The sequence below is a fragment of the Magallana gigas genome, chromosome 7, assembly GCF_963853765.1.
Source record: "Magallana gigas chromosome 7, xbMagGiga1.1, whole genome shotgun sequence".
NCBI lineage: Eukaryota > Metazoa > Mollusca > Bivalvia > Ostreida > Ostreidae > Magallana > Magallana gigas.
Window position 1 is genome coordinate 4,629,620 of NC_088859.1, and position 21,107 is coordinate 4,650,726.

Here is a 21,107-nt window from a genome sequence, read left to right on the forward strand (position 1 = left end):
ACTGATTGATTGATTTATTTACAGTTCACTTCATTTCTATGACAACGTTATTTCAAAAACAAGAAATACAACCTGAAAAACCAATACGGTTTTGATGTAACGCATGCATACATGATTTATTGAATAACTTAATACGAACAGTGTTTTTCGCATATTTTCCCAAAAAAACCCTCTTCTCATTAATGGAGAGTGTTCTTGGTCTGTATGTAAGTAACACAAGGTCAGCCAGGCTCACTGTTTATTACAGTTTCATTTACGAGAATAGAGAAAGCAATTAACCTTTCAGATGCATGCTTTGATGCTTTGACATTAATCTTATAAACCTAATTGTGGGTTCCACATTAAGAAAAAAATATAGCGATAAGCATGAATCAATTAAACATTGATTTCTCTTCTTCAGTATTGATATTTAAGTATATACATGTATGCATATAAAGGAAATTTTCCAGGGCTACTCCTTAACCCAGTTCTCCCGACCATGGCATGAAAGATATAGGCCAGGCAGTCTCTTTGGTGCCACGAGGGGTCTGTCGGGGCCATTTTTATTACGAATGTTCAGTTAACGAAGTGGCATATCTTGGCGTAAGGAATTTACTCGTTAGAGGATTCTGATCAGGTGACCACTCTGAGAACGCCGGGAAGGGGCACTTGTCATAGAGTCCGACAGGAGATGATGTGGATGATGTCAGAATGCTGTGTGAACAGGGTAACGACAGGGCAGGGGGTCTGTCACCACCAGGTGGATAGCCCCTCCCCCCTCAACCGACCTCAGACAAAATCAGAGGCTAAATCACACAATATGTAACAATTTAAAAGAATTAACATGTATCACATTTGATCAGCAAATTTCTATTGCGCACACATTTTTCATCGGATTTTCAAATATTTGCAAAATCAGAATAATCCAATGCTGTCCGTGGTTTCCTTCCCACCGCCCGCCCAACTAATACACGTGTACTTTGATTCATTATTATTATTGAATTTTAATCATCTCGAAGCCCTTCGGATATTATGTCGGAATTTTCGTATTAAAACCTGCGATACATAGCTAGATCTTTAGCAAAAGCTAATTTCCGGCATAGAGTTGCATAGACCTGTATCATATTTCCAATCATACAAGTGACATAATTCCGAGCCCTGAACACATGCTTTTAATTGCTATCGATACCAAGACAAAGGAAGTCGATGCTCTGTATAGCACCGACCGCTCACCGCCATAATTAAATTTTTTACATGCCATACATTATCATTGTGTAATTTATAATGTGTAATATGTCAAACATAATACATATTTTTTGCTCGTATAATGTTTTCGGTACTCCTATTACACGTGTTTTAACAAAGTCGATGAAGTAGATGTAATTAATATGTAATGCACGGAAATGTTCATACGCACACCAGCATGCATGTTCCACGCATATTGCAAAGAAGTTTTGAAGTTACTGTATATTTAATGGCAATTTTACATGCTGTCATAATATGATGAAGAAACAAGCACAAACATATAACCATATGGCCGATTTCTTTCCTTTCATGAACATACAGGAGTAACTGTATAAATGACTTCCCTATCATATTCTTAAACATGTACCATATTTAAAGTGGGCATGTTCGTTTTCATTGCGCATACCTTTGTTCGTTTAACTAACCACGTACTTACTTTTTTTAATATTCTTCTTTTTGTGGTCCTATTCATGAAATCAAGCTCAATGAAACAGTTAAATATTTTTTCAAGAAAATTAAAACGTTGTTTGGCATATGAAGGTTGCCATTGTGCATAAATTGTAAAAGAATAAAGCATTGTAGGAATTTATCATAAAATATTATATAATTATTAATAATAAGAGTTGATAAAAAAGAAAAAAGTAAACATTGAAAACCTTGGAAATTTTACACACAGAAATATGCGACCATCAGGCTTAAAAAAGGTTAAAAAAAAAAACCCTTCACAAATCGGTCCTTATAATGTCCTTACTAAAATCAATCATGCATAGAATCATTTTTTGTCGTAAAATATTTGCATATTCTACATAAATGGCCTTCCCACCTTCTCATTGTTTAACCTCGTAGAGGAAATATTTTATGTGACAAATGAGGGTTTTCCTGCGTTTGATTTGAACATATTTTTATTGTACAAAAAAAACAGTTGGTATTGGGCACAAGTTCCATAACTTAGACCGCCTTCTCTCCTTTCCTGCGTTCTCCTGATTTATCAATGCCGGGGAAAGATTGAAAACGCCGCTGCTTCGGGCATTACGGATTCAAACCATCTATGAGATTCAAGTACAAAATTATCAAGAAATGAGGCAAGGGTTACGGTTTTTTTTTGTTTTTTTTTTGCTTTGTTATTTTTTCACACATTCTGCAGACATACAATGCATGATTATGATATTTCGCATTGAATATTTTTTTTGATTAATATTTTTTTTTCAAACCATGATACACGAGTTCAACTCAGCAAGACCAGCACTTGAGACCAGGGATAAAAACTGTCCAGGTGACCATCCCCCCGCGCCATATTATACCTTTCGTAATTATATAAAAAAAGTGTTAATGACAAATGAAAACTGTCGTATGTCCCCGTAAACATTCAGTATGATCTGATGACATTTCTTTCCACGAATTCTCCCATGCAAGAGTAATTTATAAAAAAATATATATATAAAAAACAATTACGAAAAAAACGTAAGATATTTGCCATAATCCATAATAAAAGAAGAAGAAAACCAACCCCTTGTCTTACGCTAATGAAAGGTAAAAATTGTCTTTTTATATGCTTATTATGAGTCATTGAGAAACTTCATCTATCATTAGATATGGATTGGCTGAATAGAACCCTGAATCTGCTTTGGATTTGTAAACTGTTCGCATCAGTGCAGATATAACAGGAAATCCACAACCCAACTCAAATGAATCGGTCCACATGACCTGACAAGTCATGTATACATTTACGTATGTTAAACTCTTCATGTTTCAAAAATGGCATATGACGAAGATACATGTAATTGATAAAAAGGACCAACTTCAAAGACCATCCTTCCAAATCTGAAAAAAAAACCTGACAAGTCATGACGCACTTAATCCTTTAAGGTACCTCTATTTAATTTTCATTTTATCAGATATATACCATGATTAGGAGTAAAAACTGAATAGAATATTTGATAAAACAAAAAAATATATCGCCATATGGGCAGCTCAATTGCAGAGTTTAAAAAATATATTAGCAAGAATCTTTTTTATAGAAATTATTCGTATGCTTGCTGACCACAAATTGGACAGTGTTTGATGAGACACTGTTTCTACACACTCACAATTCACATATTAGTTACAAATTAATCATTTCTTTGTTAGACAACAATCGGTTTCGTGTACAGTTGGTGACGTCATAATCTTCTGACAGGCGGATGTCGGAGCCTAATGTCCACAGTAGAATCATGCTAAACATCTCTTATCCAATCAATCGTGACACTTGGCCATCTAGTCAGTCCCATCGCCTGCTCCGCGAGCGCTAGCATGTTTCCCGTCTATCTCCCATTGTCAGGATTATCTCTGATTCTAATTCTACAAACCATCAAATGCCAAATCACAGATGTGGCGCTACAAGATACAGTGCTTAAACTTCATAATGGATATAGACAGCTTCAGATGGCGTCAGACATGAAGAAATTGGTAAGATGCTGAACAATACGATATATATTGTAGAATTCCTTTTGTGTGCCTATTCTGTTGAATAGAATACAATAGAATTTGTTAAGCACTAGTTATCTATGAACCAGAAAGGAAGGGTGAAATTATAAAATTTCATATGACAAAAAAATATGGAGTAAATAAGGTGTCGCAAACGGTTAACATAAATCGACTTGCGGAGAGTGGATCTCCTTGTTTCACGCCAATGTTCGTATTTTTTGCTTTTATCTAACCACAGCAAAAATACATAGCGCGACACTCTGAACAGACATAAGCAAAAATGCTATGTTGCATAAAATATTATTATTTATACCAAAATATAGTCATAATTTTATGTCGTATCGAAAAAAAACTCGCTTATCGTCATATAAAATTGAGGAAAAAAATGGTAAAAGAGATAATTTATACAATCTATGAAAGCTACATCTATTATACTGTTTATAGGAATAATACAATGTATTAAAACAATCTAAGGAGAACAAAGGGTTACGCGATAGAATAATCACAAGCAATGCACATCCATCATATTTCTTTATCTGCTTACAAAACACATGTTTTCGTGTAAGGGTCGCGCAAATTAACATCCGTATAAATCAGTAAAGACAAGGTGCTTGCATATCTTGCGCCCTTTTGTGAGGGATTTCACACACAAGGGCGATGGTTTACTTGTTTAATATGGTAGGGGTGTAAAGGTTATGCAAGAAGTCATATAATTAAATAAACTGATAAGATAAATACTTCTTTAGATAAAAAATGAAATAAACAAATGAATAAATAAAAATAAATAAATGAATAAATAAATAAATAAATAAATAAATAATGCTAAATGTATGTTCGGATATTATAAATTTTAAAATGTATAAGATATACGAGTAACCATCATTTTGTACACAATGTACACATTGTACACGTTGTTCACGATATCCTGCATATTGCTATCTTGACTCACCAATAAACATAATTTAATTGTAATTGTAGTGTAGTTCCTAAATGATTGTGTGCATGGCAAATCTGTGGTTAAGATATCCAACGATTTACCGACCATCTTACGTATTAGACAACGTGCACAAATGTATGGATATGTTTTACATTTTATGTGCCTATTTTAAATGGATAATACAAATTATAATAATGACAATTTGTGGCGCGATTTGACTCTGCTATCATTAAGAGTTTGTGAATGTGATATAGGAACTGAGCCTTTCAGAGACAGCGTCTTAGATCATTCATGTTCAGCATATTTATCAAAGCCCTGGTTTTTTTTTTAAAATCCCTTTTTTAATTAATTGAGTTTTAAAAGATTCTTGATATTAAGACTTGTTCTTCTCAGAAATTGTGTTATTTTATGAGGCCGGACTATGGCGACCATTGGCCAGCCCGTCAAAGATCCATAAATCAGTGGCGGAAACGCAGTGGAGAATTGACAGTGTTTACCCCTCAAATGATGGCTACTTGTCACGACCAAAATACATTTACTGTTGAGAAAATTCTACCAAAACCGTCCAAGCTGAACGGTTGGAGAGGCGGCCGAGCGTGCAATGTAACCTGAATTTGTCCTTGTTGGGTCCGGAGGTTCAAAAGAACCCGCGGATACGTCATTACATTATTACATGGATTCACTAATTACCCGAAACACTGTAAACAGTGATTGCTTTCATGTCCTAGCACAATATCCGTTGTCCTGATCAGTGTTATAATTTACAATTGCCTTTTGTCAAATAGCATGTTCTATTGTGACTTTAAAGTATCAAACCCTCAAATACACACACTTGGCTCTATATCTTGATAAAAAAATCTGTAAACAACATCTGCAAGTTGCTTGCAAATAGTTATTTTTTGTCATATACTTGAATAATTGTCATCAAAATTGCTCAAAATTTAAAATAAGAAATAAATAACTAAAACTAAAAAGACATATAAATCATAAATATAATATAGATGAATATAAAAAACCACACAATTTAATTTTGATACAATTTTCAGTTTACTTATATTACTTTGTTTTCAAATTTAATACTCAAGAAATCATATTAACTGTACATAATGTGACAGTTTTCTTTAATATCTTTGAGAATCTTTTAAACTTAAGGTGAACATCAACGTTTTGGTACGCTATTGCCGTACCGTACACCACCTAACCATGCAAGCTAGATTATTCTGCTCGCTCGGGGAATTAAATTAGGTGCTAAAAACGAACTGAAAATAAAAATAAACCTCCAGCCCCTCAGAAAAATTGTTTATATTTAAAAAAACATCAGGGTGTTCATGAGAAAAGCCTATCTCTGTTCGGTCCCAGGGTCCCTTGTCCTGCGATTTTTTCTATTTACTTCGTTTTTTTTTTCTCTCCATAGAATGAGAAATCCTTCGAGATTTCTGATTTTGGAACGCATTTTCTATCTCGTCAGGTTAATTTAGGCAACGGCTTATTCCAAAATGCTTTGCCAAAATCATTAAAGTTCTCGGATGGTAAAAAAAATTTATGCAATTGCAATCTGCTCAAAAAAGTTTCGAATGAATTAAATATAAGAGATTCCCCTAATACGAAATTTGTTTCAATAAAGATATATTTGACATTCCCCTTTTTTTCATTTTGTTTGTTCTTCACTGATGGATATCTCTGGAAAAATGAGAAAAAACATGGACCAGTTGATGAAAAAGGTTTATTGAAGGCAAAATATAGCTACGGACCTTAAACTAAAGCTAACAATTCGTTAAGTATAATTTTCTCCCCATATGGTATGATATATTGTAAATGATTGATAATCTGAATATGTAAATAAATGTTAGCAATGAATATCGCGATTAGATAAAGATTCATATCTGTAAGTTGAATTATTTTACCTCAATATGATTATTCTACATAACGCGACATCTGATTGGTTGTAGACAATCATGTGCCAGGGCAATAAAACTTCATCTTTCTCTGTCGTCGTAATATTCTTCATCATATTTCACCCCCTCGAATATTCATTCCATGTTTATAAAATATCTTGAGGATGAGCATACGCTATTTCCCTCAGCGTTAGCAACACACTTGGCAACGGAAACACAACGAATTGTTACATGCGCGTATATTATGCGCGTACGGTTCGCCGTAGAATTCACATCATTTCTATATTAAAGCAACAATAATTTCTCTAAAATTAAGACATTCAGACTGTTACCCTCCCAAATAGGCACTATTTATAATAATCACTTGTCGTTCGGTAAAATATACAAATTATTGCGTGAATGTGAGGGAAATATAAAGATTAACCCCCCCCCCCCCCCGAAAAATCATATTTCCCTAGGCCGTTGCCTTCGGGAAATATGCTTTTTCATGGGGGAAGTTCCCTCACAATCATGCATAAAATGTATAATATTACCGCGACTATTTATTTAAAAAACGCAATATAAGACTACAGACTTAAAACTAAGTTTTAGAACAAATGCATGTTATTCGAATAAAACTATTGTTAACTCTGATCAAGTTTCGTTAACTATAGTTAGATTTGTAAACCGTTTATATAAAATTAACTATGTGACTATTGAAATTGTTTTCAGTGTTAAGTAAACTTGCGAAACTTAAATTTTTATCTTATAGATTTAGCTGATGTTAAATATAAATTAATGCGTCGTTTATAACAACAGTTATCGGACGTAACTGTTTAGCCGCTTACAGTATCAATCACGAAAACTTTTAAAAATGACGTGAGAAGAAACCACGGACAGATCTAATCGTAAGGTTATTCTTGCTTATTGTCCACAGAAAATAATAATCAAACGGTCAAGTTTTGAATGCGTCCGATTTCTTCACTTTAGTCCAGAAGGAAACTGTTAAATGAACGTTCTTTTAAGTCGGTCCAGCCACCGTTCCAGCAGTCTGTGTTGGAACAATCAACAACTAACTGTTTCTTGTTTATCGCATGGTGAGGTTCAAGTAGAAGAAGAATTTTGGATACTTTCAGATGTAACATGCATTAAAACATTTCAACGTTCGTGATGTGGAATAAGACCTCGCCAACTTTCAAAGAAAAAGTGAACTACAAATTTCTTTGAGAAAAGTAACAGCTTCCAAGAAACTGAGAGCCACACAACAAAATGAATAATGTACCGCGCACTCGAGCGAGGTGCCCGATAGCCATATCTAACCACATATATTGTCTGTCGTTAGAAGTTACCGTTACCTCCATGTTTTGACGTATTTTGACGAAAATTCGCGAAAATACGCACGTCTGACTAAAAACGTTCGATGACAAAAGATAAAAGGGAAACACCCAAATTGTCAGTTTGAAATCCATCGGTTTTCGATTAGTTGTTTGCCATTTTACACTGAATAGCGAGCCACTTGCAAGCTGTGTTTGATGTTACAAGTATGACCTGATACATGAAAGAGTCCCTGAATCCATCGGAATAATTATACATGTACTTCGCACCAAGATACATGTATCCTCGATTTACATTTTGCTTAATTACTCAATAATCATAAACACATCAGGGTTCAAACAATGTTTATTTCTTTTTACACAGGTTTGTGTATTTTCATTATAATCGTCCAAATGTGATGGAAACAATATACTGGGACAGACTATAATACTTTATCAAATTGAACAACATAAACTTGCCCTATATATTGTATAGGTTTCCTTTAACAAAAAGAGACTATTTCAATTAAAAAAGCAATTAAATTTTAAAAAAGCAAACCAAGATAAGCAGTGTACATTTTTTTAAAATACACAAATACAAATATGTTCGTATTTCAATTTTTTTCTAGAACATTACCTGGATATTGTGGATTCTTATTAAGATACGCCATTTAAATATATTCACGTGACAATTGATTTTTATGGGCTTTGTTACATGTTGTTGCCTACATTTTGCATTTGGGAACCACAATTCAGGGTGTTCTCTATATCATACTGGGAAACCATAGCGTGTTATTTGTTGCATGGTATTTGTTCGCTGTTTTATTCCTTCAAAACTATTAAATGTATAAGGTTTTTATTGATTGGTACACTACGGCGATACGTCGTTGACATGACGTTAAGAGGCGATCGTCTGCTAATGTCTATAAAAATATTCCTGACAAAAGATCTGGTAAAATCTCATTACACAATGTCAATGATATATATCTTTATTTTTTATGTCGCCAAGTTTATTATGAAAAGGGAACTATGATCCCCAAGAACATGCCGTACGACTTAACAAATCATAGTCGGACAAAAATTGTTATTCCTATATTAGAATACTAGTATACACTACAGCAACAATCGTATTCAATGAAATCATTTTAACTGCCTTGTCGACTGACATTGTGTCCCCGTAGAGTTTATGAAGCTGTTGTTTACTGGCACTGTTGAATGGGTTTTATCTTTTTGTCTACCGCTTTTGTTTATCTCTATTTTGGATGTCATTAATTTTCTATATATTTACATCTACCAAGTATTATTCCTTCTATTTCTTACGGAAACTTATAGTTAATTCATAGCTCTATAGAAACAGCCAGACTGAAATCTACACGCCCCGTTTATCGATTGGCCGAAATCTACAGCGGCTGAAACTGACAAGAAAATGACAGGACATATATTGACACGCCCTGTTCATCGATTGGTCCAAACCTACAACAACCTTGGAAAAATCACGGACTGCACGAAATAATCATGACGATGTCAGAATCAAAGTCTCACAGGAGACGATTTGGCTTTGTTTCTTTTAGCTAACGTACTTACGTACATTAACAGTAATTTAGTAAATTTTACTTACTTCTTAATCAATTTATCAATTAGCTAAATGAAAGATGTTAATATAAACAATAAAATGCTTTCTTTGATGATTAATTCGGGTTATGAAGGCAGCGATCATTGCAGAAAAAAATATAACCCGCTAACGCGGGTTATGTATTTTTTCTGCAATGTCGCTACCTTCATATCCCGAATGAATCATCAAAGAAAGCATTTTATTGTTTAAGGATGCCGATTTGGGTTTTTTGCGGATAAACTGCAATAGCATAACTCTTTATTTTTTAACCATATGTAATTTAAACCAATTCTAGTTTATTTGCGAAGGTTCATGAAAATCGACCGTCTGGTTCTTTTTAGGGATCATCTCAAAATAGAGGTACATTTACTATAGGAATATGTAGGAAACTGTCATTTTCCGCACATCAAAGCAGTTTAAAAAAATAATACAATAGCTTTTTTTCTCAAATTGTTATATATGATTAGTAATATCATTTCCCACCTTATATGTAAAAAACACAAAATTCTACCGTCTTGTTTTTAGTGGGGGCCATCTCAAAATATTAAAATGCACCAAATTTTGCTATATATTTGGATCATCACGAATGATGATTGGTATAATGGATTCATTCCAAAAATGAGGAAAATGTCCTCGAGGATAGCATCATTCTGTATATAAAATTTCAACAGCGTACAATTTTTTCTTTTTCTTTTATGTTATTTCTTATAACGTACTCCTACAAAGCTTCATTTTATCATAACGTCATAAAAGCGCAATAGCAATGCTCCCCTACCGCACAACGTATAACTCGTGTTAAAAATAAAAATTTCCTTTAAAAATCTAAATATTTTTATCTGTATTTTGTTTATTGTGTTCAATTTTATAAATGATATCGAAAAAAATTCATAAAAAGTATATATCAACTGTATTATATTAGAATGCGCAAAAACATGCGCAATGCAAACTAAAGTCGGCCTCCTTAAATGACGTTCTGTGATATTTAGAGTGCTGTATACGCTTTTTGGTTGCTATATTTTGTGGTATATCTGTAAGATATACATTTTTGTTTGGTTTCTTTGTCGCCGCTACAGTTGTCACCTTTCTATTTATGTACGCAAGAGCGCGGGGGATGACAGCTATATATGTAGGTTTGCGGTAAATTTAGCATATTGTGCAGTTGATTTTGAATAATAACATTTCTCTCTCTCTCTCTCTCTCTCTCTCTCTCTCTCTCTCTCTCTCAACAGTAACACAGACAATAAGGAACATCACAATCTATTTCAATCTGTGTTCCAACTCTAATTGCTGTATCTAGGCTTCTTGCAGTTTGGAGCTATCTGACACTAATATTACTGACGGTTTGTTTAGATAATGATGTATATTGATATGTCATAGGAATACACAGGTTAAACTCAAATTTGGTCTAATACCGATGATATTACGCGGAGTAGTTCCCCCTTGAACTTGGAAAAAAAAGAACAAATCGGTACTCAACTTCAAGTTTAATGAGTCCGTCCATGTCAAGTTACGTTTGTTAATTTTTAAGACCAGTTTCTATTTACGTTCTAATTACAGACATATATATTCTGTATTTTAAAATACTTTACAAAAAAATTTAATCATTTGCTAGGGAAATATAAAGACTTTACTGACATTTCTATGGAAAAATGAATAAAACATGGTTTATAAGTACTAGAAATCAATAACGGCATTGTTAACTCGCGCTATAATTAATGGAATTAAGGACCGTAACAGATCGTTTATAACCGTCTAATTAGTGCGATCGGTTCCTGATTCTAGCATTCACTAGGAAATCGGTCCGAGTGGTTTATTTGTTAATGAGTATTGCTAATTATCGGTCATCGAAGCCTCGTTGACCAAGTAAGACTCTGATTCTGTGTGGTATAATGAGTGGACACTGTTTCATAGCTGTTAGCTTCTGTAGATTCCGCATTTTGTATTTTACGCGTATACGTAATTTAGCTAATCCGCCGTTTTGTGTCAAATTGCGAAAACATAAAATGACAGACATCAAACATTTTTCATTTACAATTTTATAGTTAAATTTTAGATTCAACAAAGGTTGTTGTAAATGTTGCTAATATTATTCCGCGCATTCAGTAAGGAATCTACAGTATTTGAAATAATTATGTAATTGTCATTTTGGTAAGTAAAATATCTTACTCCAGAGATTATGGAAAGAAATGAACGTAAAAGAAAACCAAACCGTGTCAATAAATGGGAACATATTTTCCTTTTATAAATTGGATTCTATAACTGTACAATACATCTTTTTTACATGTCAATTTCAAATTACAGAATTATGAGATCGTCGATCTCGGTATATATATTTCATTTTTTTAAGTAAGTGTAGAACGTTCATGTACTGGAGTTAAAATTTAAGTCAGTCAGTCAGTTTAAGTTTGCGTATAAGAGTAACAATTGAATTTAATCCAAAAAGACTCAGTTTCTCTAATCAAAACAACTTTCTAGGTAAACGCAAATTTATCCCCAAATATAAGTAAATTGGAAAAAAAATAATGGAGAATGAGCATTTAATGTTTTTTAAAATAAAATTAAAGCAATACTATTGAAAGTACGTGTAAACTCTTGGGTGCGCGTGTCCGTGAATGAGGCACGGATATATTGGTGGTGACACTGTCAATATACAGTGTCCAACATGGCGTTATTGCCAATGACAGTGCCACCTTATTCTGGAAACACCGCCGCGTGGTTTACCTATGTCCAACTAATCACACCAGCTGTTGGCCGGGAGATCAAACATGGCGCATGTTTTAATGCTTGGTCAACCAGCTAGTTATTATAACGTGTTCATGGCGCTGTCCGTGGTCTGAGAGCGGCATGGTGGTATATCAGTCGAGAACTACAGACAAACATCACTGCCGATCGTACCGACTCTGAATTCATTAAAGCGACAATAAATGCCATTAGTCTGTCATTTCTTTCGGTTTAAACATTGATACTGAATTAAAAAGACATGGCAACATATATTAAAAACGACAGATAGCAAAACACGACAGAAATTATAACATGACAGATATCTCGACACGGTAGATATTTCATACTGTAGATATCATAACAAGACAGATATCACAACACGGCAGTTATGACGGGCAGTGTAAATATCACAAGACATTGGGGGAGGGGGGTGTGGCGGCGGCGGGGGTCATATTGATCAAAACGAACACCAAAATTTCAATCACCAAAAACAATTACTATTTCAGGTTTGGGACGAAAATCTGGCCACGGAAGCTGCGCAATGGACAAAGAACTGTATCTACGAGTTTCGATATGGCAGTCACGGGGAGAACATGTATTACTTTGAGACCAAACTTCCGGACAATATTCTGGTAGAGCGGGCCATTGACGCCTGGTACAGCGAGCGCTACTCATGGCGGATGTCAGGGGATTGCGCCGAGGCTTGCAGCTACACTCAGGTATTAGGTGGTTAAGAATTACCCCCTCATACATATCAATATCACACTAAATGAATTGCTTAACATTGGTTTGGACATTTGTTTTAGCTCGTTTGGTCAAAGACCCAGAGAGTGGGCTGTGCCGTACAGAAGTGTACTGAGCTGACGATGCCGGAGGAGTTCATTCCCGGCGCCTGGTTCTTCTACTGTCTGTACGACCCAAAGTAAGCGCTTGTTTCCTACTCTGACTTATGATTACATGAAAAGACACGGGTGTAGTATAACCACTACACACATAATATGTTTTAGGGGAAACACATTCGGGGATCTTCCTTACTCAAAGGGCGGAGCTTGCGAGAAATGTGGAGCAACGGAAGTTTGTGTAGACAAGCTATGCGCAGGTACTAACAGGATGTACATGTACAGATAAAGTCTTCATGCGTGAGTAGTATACAGTTTTACATCCATAAATTCAATCACTTGTACAACAGCTAAAAATCAAATTTACAGAAAAGACTGTGGCGCCGACTCTACCCGCGCCCACTACCACACTTCCTCCCCCCGTGGTACCCAGCATGCCACAGCCAGTACAGCTAGAACAACAACACCGGTCCGCCCTGGAGAAACAACAGGCCCTGATCCAAGAAACGCTCAAAAAGCAGAGGGCGCTAGAGGAACAGCTGCGCACGCAGCAGAAACTTATCGAACAGACGCTGCTGGTGGGTAAAGCACCGTCCAAGGCGCAGGTCGCCTGGGTAAAGGACCCAGTGGTGACCACCCCCAAACCGGCTCGAAAGTGGAACCATGCCCCATCAACGGAGTCCACCGTTAACCGGAATTCCGAGTTCGACCAAAAATCTAACTCTAGTGAGAATTTCTTCCTTTATTTCTTGGACTTCTTGCAATGTTTTACACATTATTATTTTAAATGTATATAATCTTGTATATTCAATTAGTATAATCAAGATTGATAAATGAAAAGTTATATTTAATATTTTAACACGGATTTCAATAATATGCATTCTTTGTTTAGTGTCGTTCATCTTAGAATTCTAACCCCACTGCACATGCATGCATATTTTGTAACCTCGTATTCAGAAGTTGAATGGGTTAGACGGTAACTGAAGGTATCTTGGAGAAACCATTGTTGATGGTGACAGAGGTTGTGTCAGGTTTTCTGGGAAAAGTAGCCTCCTGCCAGAGACGGACAAACACACGGAGAGTCGGGAACATCGGAGCGACAATCCGGGATATAGTAACAGTAAAACCAACACCGGAAGTATTCGAACAAGGCAGAACCAAACGGTGTACACTAATACCATACTGACATTAGAGAAACCACCATGTTTACTGAGCAGCCATAGTGTCGTCATAGCAACAGTCACGTTCAATAAGCATTAAATAGTAAATTAAAAATCAACCAATTTTTACTTTCTAGACAACGGTCACGCTTACTTAGAAACGGCGGTGATGATTTTGCATCAGCGATGTTAATATGGATGTATGCAATTTACCGCGTTTACTTAGCGTCTGCTTTTATCTTGCTGTGTCTGCTTTGTTGCTTAAACAACGTTGCCTTAGAGAAGCGGGTGGTATTGTCTGATTGATACCGGCTCTGGCAGGAAGCGATGTAAATGCTAGGGCCTTGTAAATTAGACCTTACTCTATGTCGTAGATGAAATCATCTGTTTGTCGTTTACAACCCCCGTGTCGTTTATAATCCCCGTGTTGTGTTTCCTCTAACTGTGTTACCTAGGTTGCGCATGCTCTCAATTTAGGTGCTTTTATAAGACGATTATTTGTTGTCTCATAGGAAATGGGATGATGTCTTCGTTTTCGAGTTCGCGTGGCGGACCGACGGACGACAGAACAGAAGTTGGGGGCAGAAGATACGTTCATATCACGAATGAGAGAGAGTCACGCCGACAGCCGGTAGTCGACACGCATGAAGCGAATTTCTTTACCTTTCAACGCCCAAGAAATCGGTTTGCCTCCCTGCAGCTATGGCAACCCAGCACCACCACGCCCAAGGCGCCGATGTTTGTTTTGAACCCCCAGCCCCGACTATCGTCCGTACAGAAAACCGTCACCAGCATGAGGCCGCTTAAACCCAGTAAAAACAGAATGTCCACGATAGGTAAAAGAGAACACGGTAGATTTAACATGGTGGTGGCACCACGTTCTAACAAGAGACTCTAACATCATCACGTTTATTTCAGGTACCGGAAACGTCTTGAAATTTACCTACAAACCAAACTCATCCTTAGTTTCGGTGTCTCAAAGAGGTAATTTTCTCTTTTAGTTCCGAAGTATCTAAGTTCTAGTGAAAGTTCTTTGCGCATTAGATTGAGTTGCAATAGAGCAATTTTGCCTGATCGAGGTCACCTCCAGAGGATTTTTGCCTAAATATACAGGATTCCTCTTAATTTGCAGAAAAAGCATTAAAAGACAGACGGGTAAAAGCGATTCCCAGAGAAAATGCCCGCCCATCTTTAAAAGTAACTGATCTTAAAGTACAAAAACCAGGTAAAAGTGGGAGGGGTTCGTGTGTTTATTTTCCCCGATTTACCCCATCCTCACCCTGTCCCCCTCCTCAACCATCGAATTAATACTGACCCTGTAACCCTCAATCTTTTACATTCCTCGCACCCCATTTCAAGTAGTGTTTTATTCTGCACCAAATTCCCTGCGCACTCAGACTTATTCATGATATTAGAAGAACAAATTAAGAAATATGTTGCCTATAACTGTGCCATAGTTAGTGTCCATGTTGTGACTTTCAGACATTTTGATGGGATAGAACGCGGCTCTCTCCAGTTGGAACTAGTCGTGCATTTAACAGCATGCACAGAGGGGGCGATAAAACGGCGACCCCTGTCAAGTTTATTAGCCAGGCCCTCCTAACGGCTCGTAGATGGTGTTCGTTTTGTCATTCATTTCGCTGGTCATCAAAGATATAGGTCTTTGTTCGTTTTAAAGATACAAAAGAGTATGCTTAAGGTCTACACAAATGGTTAATAGCCCTAAATTTCGAATACACCAAAATTTCAAATTATTTATTTTGATAAAATATTCATATATAATGTAAAATTATTACCTCCATGTATTGCAGAACTTGTCATAATTCGCTCACTAGAAACTAAAATGATCGGGCATGACTGTGCAGATTTTTTTTTCATGTAGGTGTTGGTGTGAGATTATCTTGTGTTTTAATACGAAGTTAACATTACCCGTAACATTTATATGTCTTAAAATTTGCTTTTAACAACCGCGTTGATGACTTTTTCTGGTATTACAAGTAATTCACGAAGATGAAGAACGAAGGATTGTTTCAAAGTGTATATATATTTAAGAAATAGTCCCTCTAGTACGGCGATATAAGCAGTAATATGCCAAGTCTGGAGAAAATGAACACCAAAAATACATACAAGCGATATAAACTGTTTCAAATTGTATTTGTTTATGAAATAGTTACTCTATGGTATTATAAACGGAAATATCCAGTTTTAGAGGGATTAGACACTGAAAATTTATCTAAGAAGAGTTATCTCTCTTAGCAGAGCGACATTGTACCAAAACTGTTCTATAAATAAAATTAATATGCTGATTTCATAAAGCTCTTACTACAGCATTTGCCAGCTTTTATTTTGTTATCATAGTCCATTGTACACTGTCATTGTGGATTCTTGAATTGACAACAGCTTCATCTCTTTGCGTGCGCATATTATGCTCACTAGCTCGGTGTCCTGTTTTACAGAGACAGCGCAGCAGAACCCGGTAGAGCTGACAGCCTCCGATAGCTTTCGTTTTGGGGGCGCCAGGGGGTTAGAGAGTCAGCATGCCTCCTCTAGCGCCTTGCGATCTCGCCAGCGACAGCACTCGTCACTGAGCATCTTCAAGGCCCACTCCTCTAGCCAGGTCACCACTTCCGGTCAGAAGAAAACAGTGTCCAACATTGTAGAGTCCAGTGCAGGGGAACAATTGAAGACAAGCCAATTTCCGAAACAGACAGCAAACCAAATATCTGTCGCACACGCTGCAACAAGCAATGGGCAAGCTAGAGAGCGGAAAAACCCGGCCTTCCGTTCCCGAACTGTGTTTACCTCCCGTACCTTAGTTCCCTCTACTACTCTCCCTCCCTCAGTACCCACACCCCGTGAGTATGGCTAGTTCTTGTAGAAACGGGACTGGTGTCTGTGTAAACCTATGTTACAGTGTTATAGTTTTAGAATTTCGTACTCATTTGATAACTATTAAAAGAAACGAAAAATATATTTGAATTCATAATGATATTTAAAGTTTTTTTTTCATTCCAGATATATTTTCTTGATTATGAAAATTATCAATGAAAACATGTAATTGACTTAATATTAAGCTTTTACAGACTGTGTTTTGATGTTAATCTCTGAATGTAAAGATGTACTAACTGACGCCGTACTGTGGGTTGTTTCAGCGACTCCGGTCCTGACGACCCTCCCCCCGGACTGCGTGGACAAGGACGTCTACTGCCCGTACTGGAAGGTCTACTGTGATAGAAACACCTACGTCTTCGAGAACTGTCGGCGGACGTGCAAGTCCTGCTACGTCCCGCCCCCTCCCATAATTCCACTTCCTGTCGCAGGTCTGTGTTAGTTTCCGTTTCCGGTAGCGTAGACTTCCATTATTAGAAATTTTTTCTATAGATTGGTTAACTTTACATGCATGCTTTTAATCGCACTTTTACATTGTGTAGCAGTAATATATTCCGTTAATTTATGTTGTCCAATTAGTTCTATGTGTTTAGTAATGTAGTTGATTGTCTTTTAAGGTCCCTGGTCACGTGTTGAGAAGAGAGTGAGTACATTTGCATGATAACTCTGTTCGGATTCCAACAATCCGCTGTATATATTTTGGCATGCGATGTTCAATGTCTTTGTGTTGCGCTCTATGCACGTTTATGCACGCTGTAATGCTGCTAATGCACGTAGAATCAGCCCCGGACGTTTTGAAATTTTTAAAGAATTGTCCCTTCTTTTTAGAAGAACAAAGTAAATAATTATTGGAAAATTGATTTGTCAAAATGATATTGTTTTTGCCAAGATTTAAGGGTAGGATTACTCCCTGATATAACGATACTACGTGCTTGGTGCTATAATCATATTTAAGATCACACAATTTTCCCAGAACATTTTGGTTGCTCACTACATATTGAAATAGCTTGTCCAATCTTCAAAAAATTACAATATTTGGTTATTATAGATAGCTATATGCATAAGAAGTATATGAATCAAATTGACAAACAATTACAAGTATGCAATTTTTTTTAAATAAAAGAAATAAACTTTCCGAAAGTTTATAAAAAAAAATATGGACAAATGCCTCGATTTAATGCTTATCTTTTATTTCCTAAGTTGTTACATGTTTGTGGCATGATGCTTTCATCAATTTTATTATATTTGAACTATAGTATAAACTTTAATTTTTAATTATTCAGATATCGGTAGTTACTGGTCTGAAGAAAAAAAAATACATTTATGTTTAATATGCTCGTTAAAAGGGTCCTTGCTATCGTTTAAAAAAATGACTGAAAAATCTGCACTTTGCATGAATTCCAATAATAACAAATCTATATTTATCCAAGAACTTCGGATGCACATTCGTAATTTCAAACGCCGGTGTATTGTTCTGATTTGAAATCTTGAAATTATCATTGGCAACAATGCATCTTTTCAGAAACCTTAGCAACTGACAACAGCCAGCAGTTCCAGGAAACCAGGACCCAATATCAGGAGACATCTCAGATCCAGCAACAATCAAGCATCACCCAGCAACAAACCGTGCAACAGGAGAACAATCAGCAACCTAGCTACATTCATCAGACTATCATACAGGAGCAACCTAACGTCAAACAAAGTGTTCAAGTGGATCAAGGATATCAACAACAGATGTCCATTCAATCTAGCAACCAGCAAACACAGCAGTATCAGCAACAATACGTCATGCAGCAACCTCAATCCGTCTTCCAACAGGAGCCTCAAGTTATTCAGCAGACCCAGGTTTTGTACCAAAAACCACAGCAGCAACCCCAAGTGTATCAACAATCTGGATTCCAGAATTTTCAGAATCCGCAACCAATACAACAGCAGGTGAATTACAACCAGCAGCAAACAGTCGATTACTCTCAGCCCACTTCAGTGTTCAATCAGTGGGGCGTAGACATGTCTGGTCAACAAAACATGCATGAAAAAAACTTGCACGTGAACTTCCAACAGTCGGGTCAAACAGTCAATCAAATCAAAGGACAAAAACCAGTACAAGAGCTTCAAACTCCCAAACCAACCAAGGCGACAATGCGAATTGAATTTCGTGGACACACGCCAGCCACACTAAGCTTCAATAAACAGCCCCTTAAGAAACGGGAACCAGTCGGAGAAATAAATCCCCACATAAAGATACAGGAACCCCTTCCAGAGGGCGTGGAACCAAGGACGACAACTCCTACCACTACCAGTACAACAACTTCCACCACTACGACTACCCCAACTACTACCACCACCACCACCACCACCACCACCACTCCTCCACCCACGCGCCCCCCGACACAACCTCCATTTCGTCCACCCATGCGTCCGCAAATTCGACAACCGACCACTATACCACCCCAGAGAGGCTACATGAACCAGGGTGCGTATGCTGTCAACCAGTACAATCCCCAGGCCGGTTTTTACAACAACTATCAAAACCAGAATATCCTCTACCAAAACACGAACGCACAGCTTCACCAGTCTCAGCAGACTAACCAGATACAGACCAATCAAATTTACAGCCATGCGGCGGCTAGTGGATTTCAGCCGAACTTCATAACACACCAACAGATGTACAGGCCGACGACACCTGCTCCAATCGTCTTCCAGCAACCAGTGGTTCAACAAACACAGCCAGTCATGTACCACCATCAACAGCAACAACAACAACAGCAGCAGCTTCAGCAACAGCAACTACAACAACAACAACAGCAGCAGCAGCAGCTTCAGCAACAACAACTACAACAACAACAACTACAACAACAACTTCAGCAACAACAGCTACAACAGCAACAATTTCAGCAACAGAGACAGACAACCCAGGCAAGAAACGGCTTTTTCGGACAAACACAAGTCCAGGTCCAGTCACTTGATTTGAACACTCCACTTCGTACCCAAGCAACGTATCCACCGCCAGTGCTTCTATCATCGAAACGACAACAACAAGCATTGCCACAACAAATACAACACAATATCAACACACACTTTCAACAGCAAACTTATCAGCCAAAACATTTTACAAAGTCGCCGACTAATCAAGACGTGCGGCGCCAGCATCAACAGTCGACGGACCTGTTCAGCAGTGCTCTTATTGGAGAAAACTTTGGTCAAGCCAATATCAACCTAGCCAGTAATCTTGGAACTCAGCCCGGTCAGTATCAGCGCGTGAAGGCGTCCAGTGACGTCAGCTGGTACTACTCGGTCTCCACGCGACCGCCAAGCATCTCTCCCACGGAGCCGTTCCCGACCCAGACATTGCTAGATCTTAATTTAAAACTTTATGAAAATCCTAATAACATAGGCGTTCAGTCTAATTCAACGGCGAAAACGAGGCCGCAGACGTGTGATGACGTGGACGTGCGGTGCCCGCAGTGGGCGCAGTGGTGCGGTATAGACGAGTACGTGGACAATAATTGTAGGAAACTGTGTAAAAACTGCAGGTGATGTCACAACTCCTGCAGATTCTAACGATAAACTTCCTTCAAAAGGAATCAAGTTAATTCAACGAGAAAAGACTCTATGGGCGGAGTTGTTGCCCTTTCAATCCCAGACGACACATCATCCCGGACTTGGCGAGATTTGGACGATGCTTTGTCGTACAGGCAGTATATAAGGAATGCTTGCAGTTTCGTGTGTTGGTTATGATTGTGCTTCCACTTGTTTCAGCCTGCACAACTTTCAGTGATTTTTCTTTCATTATTTGTTATGTTCTATCATGCAGACTATTTTCATTAATTCAGATTGTCAGCCTGTTTCCTTGAGGTGTCTCTTGATTTTGGTTTCTTGTTTGTGATAGTGCTATAATGTTTTTCTTGTCTTCGTACAAGAGAGATACCTAAAGACTTTTTTTGATTTAATTGATACATTAATTCTTTGTTTAATGTATAACTAATAAAACAAATAATTTGTCTCTTGTTGTCAGCCATCTTTTTATGGAAGCTGTCAAGAACCGGACATTTATTTCCGCTTGACCGCCTTAACT

The 21,107-nt window shown here is 37.1% G+C and overlaps 1 protein-coding gene across 4 annotated transcripts; it reads left to right on the forward strand.

The window, feature by feature from the left end:
- Window positions 1–3,446: 3,446 nt before the first annotated feature.
- On the forward strand, window positions 3,447–21,035 carry LOC105343761 (putative uncharacterized protein DDB_G0271606). 4 transcript variants are annotated; one of them, XM_034455506.2, is made up of 11 exons: window positions 3,447–3,669; window positions 12,651–12,863; window positions 12,951–13,066; window positions 13,152–13,243; window positions 13,353–13,709; window positions 14,656–14,979; window positions 15,062–15,127; window positions 15,276–15,368; window positions 16,600–16,998; window positions 17,296–17,463; window positions 18,555–21,035. In XM_034455506.2, exons 1-11 carry the CDS (start codon window positions 3,514–3,516, stop codon window positions 20,567–20,569), a joined length of 3,999 nt encoding a protein of 1,332 aa, XP_034311397.2. In that variant the 5' UTR covers window positions 3,447–3,513; the 3' UTR covers window positions 20,570–21,035. The 4 variants fall into 4 exon arrangements, with proteins under 4 accessions (XP_034311397.2, XP_034311398.2, XP_034311399.2 ...); XM_034455507.2 differs by lacking the exon at window positions 15,276–15,368 and having other exon boundaries at window positions 3,448–3,669; XM_034455508.2 differs by lacking the exons at window positions 15,062–15,127; window positions 15,276–15,368 and having other exon boundaries at window positions 3,448–3,669.
- Window positions 21,036–21,107: the final 72 nt, after the last annotated feature.